Source organism: Epinephelus lanceolatus, chromosome 10 (assembly GCF_041903045.1).
Source record: "Epinephelus lanceolatus isolate andai-2023 chromosome 10, ASM4190304v1, whole genome shotgun sequence".
In the NCBI taxonomy this organism is placed as follows: Eukaryota; Metazoa; Chordata; class Actinopteri; order Perciformes; family Serranidae; genus Epinephelus; species Epinephelus lanceolatus.
This window is the reverse complement of record NC_135743.1, coordinates 9,253,551-9,267,234: the sequence shown is the minus strand read 5'-3', so window position 1 is coordinate 9,267,234 and position 13,684 is coordinate 9,253,551. Positions and strand designations below refer to the sequence as shown.

At 40.3% G+C, this 13,684-nt stretch overlaps 1 protein-coding gene across 2 annotated transcripts in view; it reads left to right on the top strand.

Annotated features, from left to right (window-relative positions):
- Window positions 1-13,684, top strand: part of ntrk1 (neurotrophic tyrosine kinase, receptor, type 1) — a 72,506-nt gene that overhangs the window by 17,983 nt on the left and 40,839 nt on the right. For both annotated transcript variants that reach the window (XM_033640321.2, XM_033640322.2), the window contains exons 3-6: window positions 2,923-2,997; window positions 5,317-5,388; window positions 10,041-10,109; window positions 13,466-13,620. In XM_033640321.2, the coding sequence (XP_033496212.1) occupies window positions 2,923-2,997; window positions 5,317-5,388; window positions 10,041-10,109; window positions 13,466-13,620 (371 nt within the window). The remainder of the gene's footprint in view (window positions 1-2,922; window positions 2,998-5,316; window positions 5,389-10,040; window positions 10,110-13,465; window positions 13,621-13,684) is intronic.

Sequence of the window (13,684 nt, the reverse complement as noted above, 5' to 3'; positions counted from 1 at the left end):
TTAGCAATGGGCCGGCATTTACTCTGCTTTACTTTGTGCAACAAAGGTTCATGGTCTTGTCTTGAGGGCCAATGTGATCTCATCCCTCTTTTGACGGTCAGGCAGAAGGCCCCATTGCAGCAGCTTTTTGCATTGGATTTTAGCGCAGGGGATCTGTGGTAAGGTTTAGGTGACAAACTACTCGGTTAGGGTTAGAAAAAGATCATGGTTGGCATTAGACACATCAGTCAACTCAGGTGACTAACAACTCTCTTGACAAATAAGTAGCTAACAACTCACATGACAAAATAAGTCAATGTTACCTATTAGGTTCAGGTTGTGGTACAGTGTAGAAAAGGTAGATGGACACTGGAGCAGGAACCTATGGAGCAGCAAGGTAAACCTGTTAAAGTTCCCACTGCGAAGCTAAATCTGGGTCTGTCCATGGCGGGATGCACTCCCTTTTGATACCGAGGCATTAGTATTAAATTGAGACAGTTTCATAACCAGTTAAAAACTCCTTGTAGTCGTCTTAAATAACAGTTCACCTCTGTGTTTTTTAGGGATGCACAATATTGGATTTTTTGCTGATATCTAATATGCCAATATGTAATTCATTTGGCCGATATTCGATATCCCTGCTTAATTTTAGTGATCATCAAGTCTCTTCTGTTGTGCAACTAACATCATATTACGCATGCATACTCCTATCATGAGCCCACCATCACATGAACACATGAAATACAATGCTTTTTAATGTATGTAATAAGCCTGTTGGCAATTTTGAGATTGTTCATTTTAAAGCCAATATCCACAAATACCGACGATGTGCCAATATTATCATGCATCTCTAGTGTTTATGCACAGTTGGTGTTCATGCCTGATGTGTACCGTGCCGGAGAACACATGAGCCACACTCAAGACAACTTTTTAAGTGGACTCTGACACAAATCAGTGTACCTTGCTCATGTACAGTGCGCAGTGTTCACACTAATCCAGCAAACTAGACTTTGGGGTCAAGTCTACCTGGAGCCAGGCCTGAGTCCCTGATGTGAAAGCCCCCTTCGTTTTACACAGGACGCCAACACCTGTCTCCTGGGTCAAAGTGCTTGCTGAACCCATCCATCTCACCGAAGCTAATTTTGTGCTCTTTGCACTACGTCTGTTGCTGTGAACATCTAATAATGACAAAGATGGGTTTACATTGGAGTTGGTTAAAAGCCCAATGTGTCTCATATAGAGTCTTTTTTCAATATGGTAGATAAGCAAATGTACATGGTATGGTTAACAGTCAAGTATCACGGTATACCTTGAAACCGGTATATTGCTGCTACCCTTGGCGTGAAACCGACAGTCTCGAGCACTCTGAGTTTTGCAGTGTGGTTTACTGTACAGGACATCAGCTGATCTGCTAAGCTATCATTTGCCGTCTGTCTGCTGCTAACTACCGCTAGGCTAACGTGTAGCCAAGGACTACGAGTTGCACCCATACTCATGATTGTAACAATGACATGGAGGCTCTGTCGTCTGAAACAAGATGACAAACTTTTAATTGCCTCCTACGCTGTCACCAGCAGCACAGCTTTACTCCCTATGTTCGTATCTATCTTCGTAATAAAAGCCTCAGCCATATTATTGTTTGATAAAAAAAAATAAAAATAAATAAAGATAAAACTCACTTAATGTTGATGATAGGCTAACTGTTCCCTATGAATCCATGATGTATAAATACATGAATGTCAATAATCATTATCTTAATAGCTTATTATTGTTCACACCATATAAAGGTATGTTTACATATATATATATATATATATATATATATATATACAGTCAGGTCCATAATTATTTGGACAATGATACAGTTGTCGTCATTTTGGCTCTGTACACCACCACAATGGGTTTTAAATGAAACAATGAATACCTGCTTAAAGTGCAGACTCTCAGCTTTCATTTAAGGCTTTTTTCAAAAATGTAGTATGAACCATGTAGGAATGACAACCATTTCTTCACACAGTCCCCCAACTTTAAGGGCTCATAAGTATTTGGACAAACTAACATAATCATCAATTGAACAGTCAGTTTTAATACTTGGTTGCAAATCCTTTACAGTCATTGACTGCCTGAAGTGTTGGACACACAGGCATCATCAGATGCTGGGTTTCTTCCCTGGTGATGCTCTGCCAGCCCTTTACTGCAGCCGTCTGCACTTCCTGCTTGTGTTTTGGGTGTTTTGCCCTCAATTTTGGCTTCAGCAAGAGAAACGCATGCTCAGTTGGATTCAGGTCAGATGATATGACTTGGCCATTGCAGAACATTCCACTTCTTTGCCTTAAAAATGTCTTTGGTTGCTTTTGCAGTATGCTTCAGGTGAATGTCCAACTGCACTGTGAAGCATCGTCTAATGAGTTTTGAAACATTGGTTGAATCTGAGTACATTTTTGAAAAAAGCCTTAAATGAAAGCTGAGAGTCTGCACTTTAAGCAGGTATTCATTGTTTCATTTAAAACCCATTGTAGTGGTGTACAGAGCCAAAATGACGACAACTGTATCATTGTCCAAATAATTATGGACCTGACTGTATATATTGTAGGCCCAGATGAATGTGCAGCTCAACTTGATATGTAGTAGGGGGTCCCTGCTCCATCTCTCTTTCAGCTGAGGGGTCCTTGGCTTGAAAAACCTTGAAGACCTCTGGCCCTCAATAACAAACACAAAAGATGATGAACTCCTCTTCATTCTATTATATGTCCCTGGTCAAGGATCTCCTTCACTTGTTTTCACAATTCATTATCAAGTGTTTTGTGTCTTTTCCATCTATTATTTTCATTCAGCATGGGCTTAATTGATTATCTACATAACAGAAGGCTGAAGGTCACAACAAAATGTATTTACCTTGCAACTCTCCCTCTCTCTTTCCACCTCTCTTCTTTTTTTTACCAGTTACATTGAAAACCAGGCAGCGCTGGAGAATATAACAGAAATTGATCTTCTTAACTACAGAGAGCTAAAGAACCTGTAAGTACTTTTCACACTGGACAACTTACTGTAAGACAAAGACCATTGTTCAACACTTGCTTCAGGCTATCATATTGTAACACTGTTTTACTGTACTGTGTTGAGTACTCTTTGTTCTGTAAGTGCGATTCTCAATACAGTTGTCATTCTACACAACTGACTGCTCAATAAGCTCCCCCTTACTTACTGTTGCTATGCCTATGAATATTCTGCTCTCACAGTGCACATATGCAGTTTACAGAGATAATGTGGCAGCTTTAACACTCAAAGCTCTTTGTATTATATTGGTTCTATTGTCCAAAATATAACTGTATAAAAAAAATAATTTAAAAAAATAATTGCACACAAAATATGATTTTCCTTAAATAGAAAGCTGGCAAATATTACATTAATCATGTCATTTTAAAAGCCAAAGTTTCACAGGTTTTGGCTTCTCAAATGTGAGTATTGCTACGAAAGTAAATTAAGTATATTTCAGGACTCTACAATAACAGTTGCCAGGTTGCAACTAGCAACAACTTGAGAAATTGGAAACCAATTCTTTGACTTTGGTTACCATTAGTGACAAGCACACAGATAAACCTGCACCTCAAAATAAAGAAATGTTTTAATATTAGTTGCATTAGGGATATTTAAGTATTTCTGTTACAATCAGAGCCTGAACCGGACAACGTTGCCATTGCGTTGGTGAGCACATCTGTTTTTGAGACAGTAGTAAAGCAAATCAAGATATTTAGTTGTAGGTTTAAAAATTAGACCCGTCGATTCGTCACGTTACCCGATGGTACCTTTTCGGTACTTTACTGTCTCTGTAATGACAAATTTTTTTAGTTTTGAACAAATGCGGGGGTGATGTACTTAACTAAAAAGCAATTCTGCTCTTCTGGTCTTTTCTAATCACACACAGAGCAAATCTTCAGTCTCTATCTGGCAATGATACTAGGCTATTACTGAAATGATGTTGTAAAGAAAATAGACCAGAAGGCAAAACAATCGCTGCAGATTGGTGCTGCAGCAATTGTTTTGGCTTGCTGGGAAGTCGATGGAGCTTAGCGACACTTCCGCCTTTTGTCTTAACCCGGCATTGTTACCCAGATGTGAGTTCAGGTCAGTTTAAGACTAGATGTTACAATCCCTTGATGCACATACATGAGACTATGAGTGGGAATGCCGAATCGAACTCAACTTCGTTTGCCCCCTAAGTGCGGTTTGTTTGGGCAGGTGTGAACACAGCAATCGCACTCAGGTGCGCACCAAAACAACTGGACTGAGACCTTCTTGAAGAGGTGGTTACAAACGAACTCCAGTGCGATTCATTTGTGGTGAGAACATGCTCTGACCTCGATCTGAACCAACTGCAGTCACATGACACATTACGTATGTTTACATGGAGCCATATATTCCTTTTGCATTCGGGTTGGAAGCCCTACCCGAATAGAAATGCTCCTTGTAAACACCTCAACCCGAATGAAAACAGCCAACCCGAAAGAAAATCTAATCGGGTGCACAGGGGTGGAATATTCCCTTTCAGAACCCGAATGGAAGAATTTTTCTGTCTTGTATACACCTCCTACCCGATTCCAGCCATTCCATTCTTTCTGCGCATGCTTGTTTCCTTGCCCTTCTGGCACGATGACGTATACAGCATGCATAGCAACGGGCTGAGATAGAGCAGTCGGACTTGTTGCACTCGCCGGTTTCCATTCGCCACAGCACAGTCCTCTATCACCTACTGTTCGGGTTAAACATGAGCATGTTACAGTCCTGGAGGATTATTATTGTGCACCTCCTCCTGTACTGCCTTAATATGCACATTCAGCACATCCAATGCATCAAAACATTGTTTTCTAGTTGGAGCCGCGCCTCGTTTTCAAACTGTATGGTTTGACTAAAATGAACAATGACAGCAATATAGTCCACGATGACCAGCGCTAAAATCACATGACATCAATGACATTAGAAAGTGTCACATTTATCTTGCAAGTGTACTCTTCTTTACTTCCTGGATTTTTCCCGCATGGAAATTCTGACCAATCAAGAGCAGCTTTCTCACAAAAGGCATTTGATCTGGTCCGCTTGTTAATGCTGCAAAGAACAAACATTGCTGTCAGATTGGACGTTCGGAGGGACATTATTTACTGTTTCCCAACATTTAATAGACTGAGGAATTTGTTGATTGTTTGCAAAAAAATTAATTGATAATAACACTTGAGCCCCTGCTTTATTCTCACATAAACTCAAGTTTCAGTTGTCTGTGTTCGAATGCTTTATTTCTACCAAAACAAACTAACATGTATTGTGTTTTCTCCCACTCTCCAGCACAGTCACATCATGTAAACTGAGGGTCATCTCTGCCAATGCCTTCCAAAACAACCTCAAGCTCCAGTATGTGTAAGTGTCCTTGTCAATACAAAAGGACTGTCTTCCCCTTGTCATGTTTTGACCTGTATGTGGGTCAACCTATTTGTCGTTGTCAGTCAGTGCTCAGCAGGCCCTTTAATTTTGCACATGTCAAATTAAGTGAGAGCTGCATTGCTCACAATCGCAGTGACTCAGTCGCTTGTCTGAATAGTTGGGTTAGTCATCAAATCTGGTAAACCTATGAGCTCATTTAAGATACTGAAAGCATAAATTGGATTTCTTGGAAGTAGGTTATTTAGAAGGATATTATGTATGTAGAGGTAAAAATATAATTTTCATTTTTTTTGAAAAAAAAAAAATGCAAGCAAGACAAAGTAGTATACTTCAGTATTGGTTCCAGTTTCTCTAAAATATGATAGAGTATTTGAACATCTTTGGGATTCGGATTGTTGGTCAGAAAAAAACATGGAATTTCAAGATGTCACCTTCGTCAATGGGAAACTGTGATGAACATTTTCCTCTAGATTCTGATATTTATAAACTAAATGGTCATTGATTAATCAAGAAAAGTTAGCAGCAGATTACAGCAGATTAATCAAACGTAAAAATAATCTTTAGTTGCAGCTCCTAACAGTCACTAACAAAAATGCACAGTTTTCATTTGCTGCAAGTCTTTAACATACCTCGCCATGGAAACGTACCGTTACTGTGGGATAGTAAATATGTATTCAGTAGTAAGTAACCACCTGATTTTTCAACAATCTTCTCGGGAACAAATTGGCAAGAAGTCTTTTACTTCAATTGCAAACAAACATTATTTTCTAAAGTGCCATCATGTTAGTTCTTTCAGTCTTTACATGTCTTAACAGTTTGGTTTTACAACCCAGGGCTGACAATAAATAACACTATGAACGACTTATCGACTGGAACCGTCACATCTGTCTATTCATCAACAGCTGACCCTTATCCCACCATCTTGTCCTCATCGTTTCACTGAGTGTGTGCAACATGTCCAATGTTGTTTATCTGAAAGACAGGCGGGTTTTGAGTACCAGAGATGGGGGAGGTGGTGGAGGAGGTGAGGTAGGCGGGGTGAGCTCGAGAAATTGGAGAAGACATCCACCAGTCACCTTTTACTCGCTCACTTTGGCGGATTATCGACAACTGATGCATAATAAATACACTCCACTAAGGGTCCATTATCACTTAATCAATATTTCACTGTGGAGGGAGAGGGTGGGCCCGGGTAGGGTGGAGTATAGGGGCTTCTGTGTGACAGATGTATTTCTGAGATTAAGACGGACAGACTATAACCAAACTAAGCAGTGGATATGGAGGCTTAGACCACTTTCCTTTCTCTCCTCCTGCTCTCGTCTTCACCCACAATCCTCCTGGAATTCACTTGTCTTTTATGAAATTCAGTTCTTAAGAAAATGAGCCTCCATTCCCAGCTCTGCTCTCCCCCTGTGGGCCCAGGGAGGAATCGAGCTGGTAATGGATAAGCCCCAATGGCTAACCCATCTGACATGAACTTTTGGGAGAAAGGAAAACAAATAATTGAACCCTTGGCCCTGCCAGAGTGAATATGTATTGGTTTCCATGTGCACGCTCCCCAGTGTGGCTTTTTGTCATCTTCTGAGGGAGGTTTATTTACCGCCTGCTTCTTTGGCTGTCTGAGGATCATTTGAGAGCCACTGTGATGTTATTTTAATGCCCTGAGAGGGTTGACATAAAGACATGTAGCATTTATCTATGACAGGATTATTATGATAATCTCACAAACGCAATTTTAGATGTACGATTATGCTTTTCACATTTTTTGTGTTTAAATATTGATAAAAAAATAAAAGTTAATCAACACTAAGCGTAAAGCCATTATGGCTGCTCTTTAAAGCTATACGTATAGGCACAATGGTGCTTTGAGCTAAGCTAAATGCTGACTCCGGCATGCTAATATGTTCACAATGACAATGCTAACATCTTGACATTATGCATGTATAATATTTTTTAGGGATGAGCGATACTGGATCCTATATGCCGATATTTTTCAATTCACTTCAGGTGATTGCCGATGCCAATACCAATACACGCACATATGTTTCCACCATATTGCAGAGAACATCAAGTCTCTGTTGTAGTGGAGCCGACATAATACTATGCCTATTATTATTGTGATGGCCCTGGTGGCAGATGCGGACATAAAATACGATGCGGTTCAAGATGTACACATGGCAAAACAAGAACTATTTTGACTTAGATTACACGTAAAGCAGGTCATACTTATTTTCATGCAACATTTTTAAAGAAAACTGGAAAATTCATCCCACTTTAACAGGCTTGGATAATGGTCTCCCTAAGACAATTGTGACAATAGCCAAAACCAAGGCAGATTTGACCTATTTCAACTAATCAAAGTCCCATAATTACAGCATCATCTTATTGGCCTGTCATATCGGATATTTCATTTTAAAGCCGCTATCTGCCAATACCAATGCCATGACGATATCATTGTGCATTCCTATTAACCATGTTCACCATCTTAGTTTGGCATGTTAGCATACTAACATTCGCCAATTAGCACAAAACACCATCTACAATAGAGTCTGATGGGAGTTTTACATTGGGATGTATGGTCATATTGGCATGTCATCGGCAGATAAAGGCTTTAAAATTAAATACCGACACCGGCCCAAAATGAACACTTCTGCAGATATGCTGGCAAATAAGATGCCACTTTAATTATGGAGACTTTAATTAGTTGAAATATGTCAAATATTAACTGGTTTTGACCATCATGAAACAAGTAGGCAATGTGTTAGTTAAACTACAGGAGAGACCTGATGTTCTCTGCAATCAGGTGGAAACATATGTGCATATATCAGAATTGGCACTGGTAATGAGTCGGGAAAAAAAATCAGCATATTGGGTATCGAGAAAAAAAAGAAATCATCATCATCATCATCATCATCATCATGTATCCCTAGTTTTATAAGTATTTGGTAATAAACCAAAGTATTGTACAGATTAAGATTCTGACCTAGACACAATAAATAAAAGGTCAGAGGAACACCAAGGTGATTAAAATTCATCCCAAAGAGGGCATGAATGTGTGTACCAAGTTTCATGGTTTATAGTTGTTGAGACATTTGATATAAAACCACAACCATATGGACCCTGATTAGGATTCATCCCGTGGGAACCATGAATGCCAGGAGAAAATTATGTGCCATCCACCTTGCAGAACTTTAACTAGTTGGGGGCAGTCAATGAAAAGTCAAGAGATCACCAATGTGACAAGGATTCATCTTCAGGGGAACGTGGATGTTGGTACAAAGTTTTATGACAATCCATCTGGTGGTTGTTGAGATATTTTAGTCTGCCCAATGTGGTAGACCGACCAGTTGACAGTGCCATCCCTAGAGCCACACAGCTATCATGGCTAAACACTGAGGCTGTCCCGAATGCCAAATCTAAGGGCTTAAAAGCTTTACTGATAATTACCCGCAAACATTCAAAGCTTCTATGGGGCATGATGGGCCCCAGGAGGTATATATATTCATACATACTATTCAACCTTGCCAACCCCACCTGACTTTGATAGGACTTAGTGCCACTGCATGTGTGTTGGAATGTCGCATCACTAGATGTTGCCAGCCGTGAAAAAACGACTGCAATTCTTCTCACTTATTCCTTTTTGTCAGATGTATTTGCTTGAAGCAGAGGTCAATAACAGAGTTGTGGACACTGGCCTCATTTGTGTCTGACACTGGCCACCTCCTTTCAGTTTCTTCCACCAGTTTGCCAGTGAATTAAAACAAAACACAAGTTTGAATACTGATTTGGACATTTTTTATTTTATTTTATTAACCTTTATTTATACAGGTAAAATCTCATTGAGACCCAGGGTCTCATTTACAAGAGAGACCTGTTCCAGGTAGGCAGCAGCAGAACACAAAGTTACAGACTAACTGAACATACAGGAGACACAACACAAAACACAAACATTAAAGTAGTATAGTGCAAACTACAAAGTGCAAAGAAGAATAGGACCCTCAGTGGTTTTACTAGTAAACTGTATAAAAATATTAACATTTCTCCAGTAAATAGGGAACTACTTCCACCAAATGCAATTCCATGGAGTTTATCAGTCTGTGTAGCCGAGCTACATCTTTCCTCCAAGAAGTGTTTGTGTCTCATCTAATCACTTAATGTACAGAACAAACACTGGGAGAGGTAAGCTGTAGGTGTTTGTGCATGTGGCTCCTGGCTGGTGTGAAATACTTGCCAAGGTAATTGATCAGAACCCATTTGGATGCATTAACATTTTCCACTGAGAGTAATTCAAAGCGGGTAGGCATTGCTCTGAAAGTGAACAATCAAATCACAGCGTGACTCAACTGCGGAACAGGGCTACATTGCAAAGATGAAAAGAACATTTTTACTTTAATTTTTTAGGCTAAAAATAGTTGTTGTTTTTTTTCATAAAAGATTTTCACTTGTACTCAAAGCAACATGTGAGCAGATGGCATGCTTGCATAACTCATTTCAAATACACTGCCAAGGTGCCGGTGCCACATGTACAAAGCCTTTCTGATCCATGTAACATAGGTGGAACACTGTACAGCCCCGTGATGCAAAACAAATGTCAATAATATTGTGTGTCGTCTCTCTTTGTCTCAAAGGAACCTGGCATCAAACTCTCTGGAGCACATCTCCTGGAGGGTGTTTCATTTTCTACCACTGCTCAACCTGTGAGTTCCTTTAAACTCTCTTTTATTCAAGTAAGTTTCATTTTCCAGAGGATCAAGTTGGCTGTAAAGGAGGAAATAATCTTACTCATCGGACTACGCATAAACAGAAGGAGCCAGAAAAAAAATCCCAGTTGTCCAGGACCACTGTAATCTGCCACTGCCTCTGCCCAGCAGTTTACTAATTCAATGACAATGGTAACATCTGTTTGTTGGGAAGCATTTGTCTTGGTTCAAAGTTGCTGGTTGCCTGCAGTATACTTTGCAAACTGGACCCTCATTTGTTTGCCATAAAGTTGTCAATTGGTAATTTGGGGGATTTTTTTAAGTTGCTAAATGTTTAAAATGGAAGTACATCATCTTAAAGGAGTTGTGACAGTTAGATATGTTATTTTGAGATAATGCCAGAAGGGTGTGGCAGATTTTTCCAACTCAAGACGAGGGTCCTCCCGCATAATTTTTGTACAGCTGTTAAGTCAAAAGTTAGCCAAGTGAAAAACTTAAACAAGTAGGTTTGTGGCTTATAGACAGTTATCAGAGGTTGAGCACAAACCTTTTCCACATACAAGATCAGGGTTAAGGTTTGTTTGCTGTCAGTGAGCTGCAGACAGACCTTTCTCAACTTAATAAGCTGGGCATACACTCTTCGATTTGGCTTTTTTCCAAAGCTCACTATTTATGGACTCCCACTTTCAAGCCACGACATGAGTGCTCACACTGTACATGTAAAATAGAAAATAAAATGGCCTGTGGGTGCTGGTTGTTTCTTGATGCTAGTGGACTCCATTTCTTAGCTAATGATAGCTAAGGTTCCACACTGTTGGTGCTGTAACTGAGCTAAAGAGAGGCAAGGCACAGGGACACTCATAACAAAACATCCTTTGGATATTCCAGGAAAAATCTGACCCAAGTCCTTAACCCAGACATCTGTTCACAGGCTGCTAGAGACAACCAAGAAAGTTGGCGACAGTCTCCATTTTTGAGTTACAACCTGTTCTGCTGGCACAGCAGGAGGCCAGACCTCATCACTGCTCATTGTTTTTTAAAATAATGGATGTAGCTACTGTAATGTCATCACTTGGTTTGTGGACTCCCATATTAAAGCCTTGAGTTCGGCATTTTGGCCATCACCATCTTGTTTTTTGGAGCCAAAAGTGACCTTAATTGGGCAAGAGGCTGTGGAGGAATGAGGGGTGGATCTGGCTGAAAAGCTGAGGACACTTTCAGCAGACGGCCTGTTACTCAAAGCAGCCCTCCCTTAATTTTGCGTAGCTTTAAGCTTTAATAAAATGTAAACAGTTGAGTTATTTGAAAATTAACACCTTACACAGGTGTCATGAAGGAGGAAATTGGCTATAGAGACCAAAATTGTTTTTTTGAACCAGGCTGTTAACATGTTTATTTCTTCTGTAAAGTTGGGCATTTTAACATGGGGGTCTGTGGGGACTGAGTGGCTTCCGGAGCCAGCCTCAAGTGGTCATTCAGTGAACTGCAGTTTTTGGCACTTCCGTGCTGGCTTCATTTTTCAGCCCCAGGAGTTGCCGCTTGTTGCCAACATTTCTCTCGGTCATATCAGTCATGATAGGAGGAGGAAACATTAAACAGGCATGTAAATGTTGTTGCCACTGCTCAACCAACCTGACCTCCTTATTTTCCATCCACACAATGCTTTGTGAGCAAGCCCCAAGATGCTCGAACTTTGGTTTGGTGTGGTTTCTGCATTGATGTGGATGCTGGGCGCTGAGCCGGAAGGAAAAGCTTGCAATATACTGGTCCATCTACGTCCCAACCCTCGCCTATGGTCATGCGCTATGGGTAATAACCGAAAGAATGAGACTGCGGCTACAAGCGGCCAAAATTATTTTTCCGTGGGGTGGCTGGGCTCAGGGTAAGATGTTGAACATCAGGAGGGAGCTTGGAGTAGAGCCACTGTTCCTTCACGTTGAAAGGCGTCAGTTGAGGTGGTTCGGGCATCTGATCAGAATGCCTCCTGGGCGCCTCCTGTTAGAGGTGTTTCGGGCATGTACCCCTGGTAGGAGGCCCCAGGGCAGACCCAGAACACACTGGAGGGATAACATATCTCATCTGGCCTGGGAACACCTTGGGGTCCCCCAGGAGGAGCTGGTAAGCATTGTTGGGGAAAGGAACGTCTAGGTGCTTTGCTTGGCCTGCTGCCCCCGCAACCTGGCGGATGAAAATGGATGGATGGACAATTCATGCATTCTTCATGCAGGCACAGTTTAAAAAAAAATCTTAAGAGTTTACTTGTGTCTCTGCTTTAACTGCACAAGAGAGCCTGACACTGGAGACCAAAATCTTATGTCATAATCAAATGTCAGAAATTCATCCGAATGTCTGACAGCTGGGTGGGAGCAGTTGATTTGGCTATGATCGAACCTCGCTCCCCCAGTGCAATGCATGGCAAACGACGCCCACCAAAGTACAGTGTATGCCCAGCTTTAAATGGTATAGCATGTGCATTAGTGAGCTAACTATCGTACTCATACAGCCATAGGGGGAGTACAGCTGGTTTGAACTTGAAAAGATCTGGTCTGAAATCAAACCTACATCACAGTCTGGCTGAAGTTAGTAAACACAATTTGATAACCTACAGTTCTCTCTGCTGCTTTCTCTCAATTCACCAAGGGCAACAGTATTACCACAACAAAACAAAGAGAGGCTTTTGTCTCTTTCAAATGTCATTATTCTGTGCACTTACTGTAAAGTACAAAGATGGAAGATAAAACACAAAAGATAAGTTAAAATACAAAACTAAAAAAAAAATTGGAGACCTTCCAGTGTTTTCGTGGTCTTATAGCATTGTGCTTTCACCATAATTTTCACAGAGGTTAATTAACAGGTGAACATACTTAGTTAGGTGGCCTATTGTAAAAAAAAAAACTGTTGACTTTCACTGATTGATGGACAGCACTCTTTTCAGTGGTTTTCAGGCTCGTGGGGTTTTTGAAAGCTGATTCATTATTAAAGATATCTAAAGTTAGAGGGTATGAAAAGTAATTTTCTATCTAAAGGTGAAATTCATCAAGGACATATTAAATCAAAACTGTATGTTTCTAATTATATAAAAATTAGTAGTTTAAAAAAGAGAGAGTATGTGCCACCCTTAGTAAAAAACTCATTATGTGCTACAATATAATGAGTCAATAATGCTTAACCTGTTACATAAAGAGTCTGCCACAAAATAACTAATTCATTAGTTGTACTGTGGAATTCTTATTTATAATGTTTGATGGTTGAAGCTCTTGTATTTGTTGTGCTTTTTTGTCAGACAAATTAAAGACATTAAAAACTGAATTTGTAGATAGTGGAGATGATATTTCCTCCCTTTTTCTCTTCAGGGTTTTGAGGGACAACCCTCTCGTTTGCTCATGTGACCTCCACTGGCTCCAGCAGTGGCAGCGGAATGAACGCGGTGACCTGGACAACCAAATGTTGTCCTGTTTCTCCGATGATCAAGAAGTACCCCTCAGTTCTTTGGTGATAGATAACTGCAGTAAGTGATATCTGAACTCCATGTTTGCACTGTCTTGTGATGCTATATATTGTTGTTAGTAATG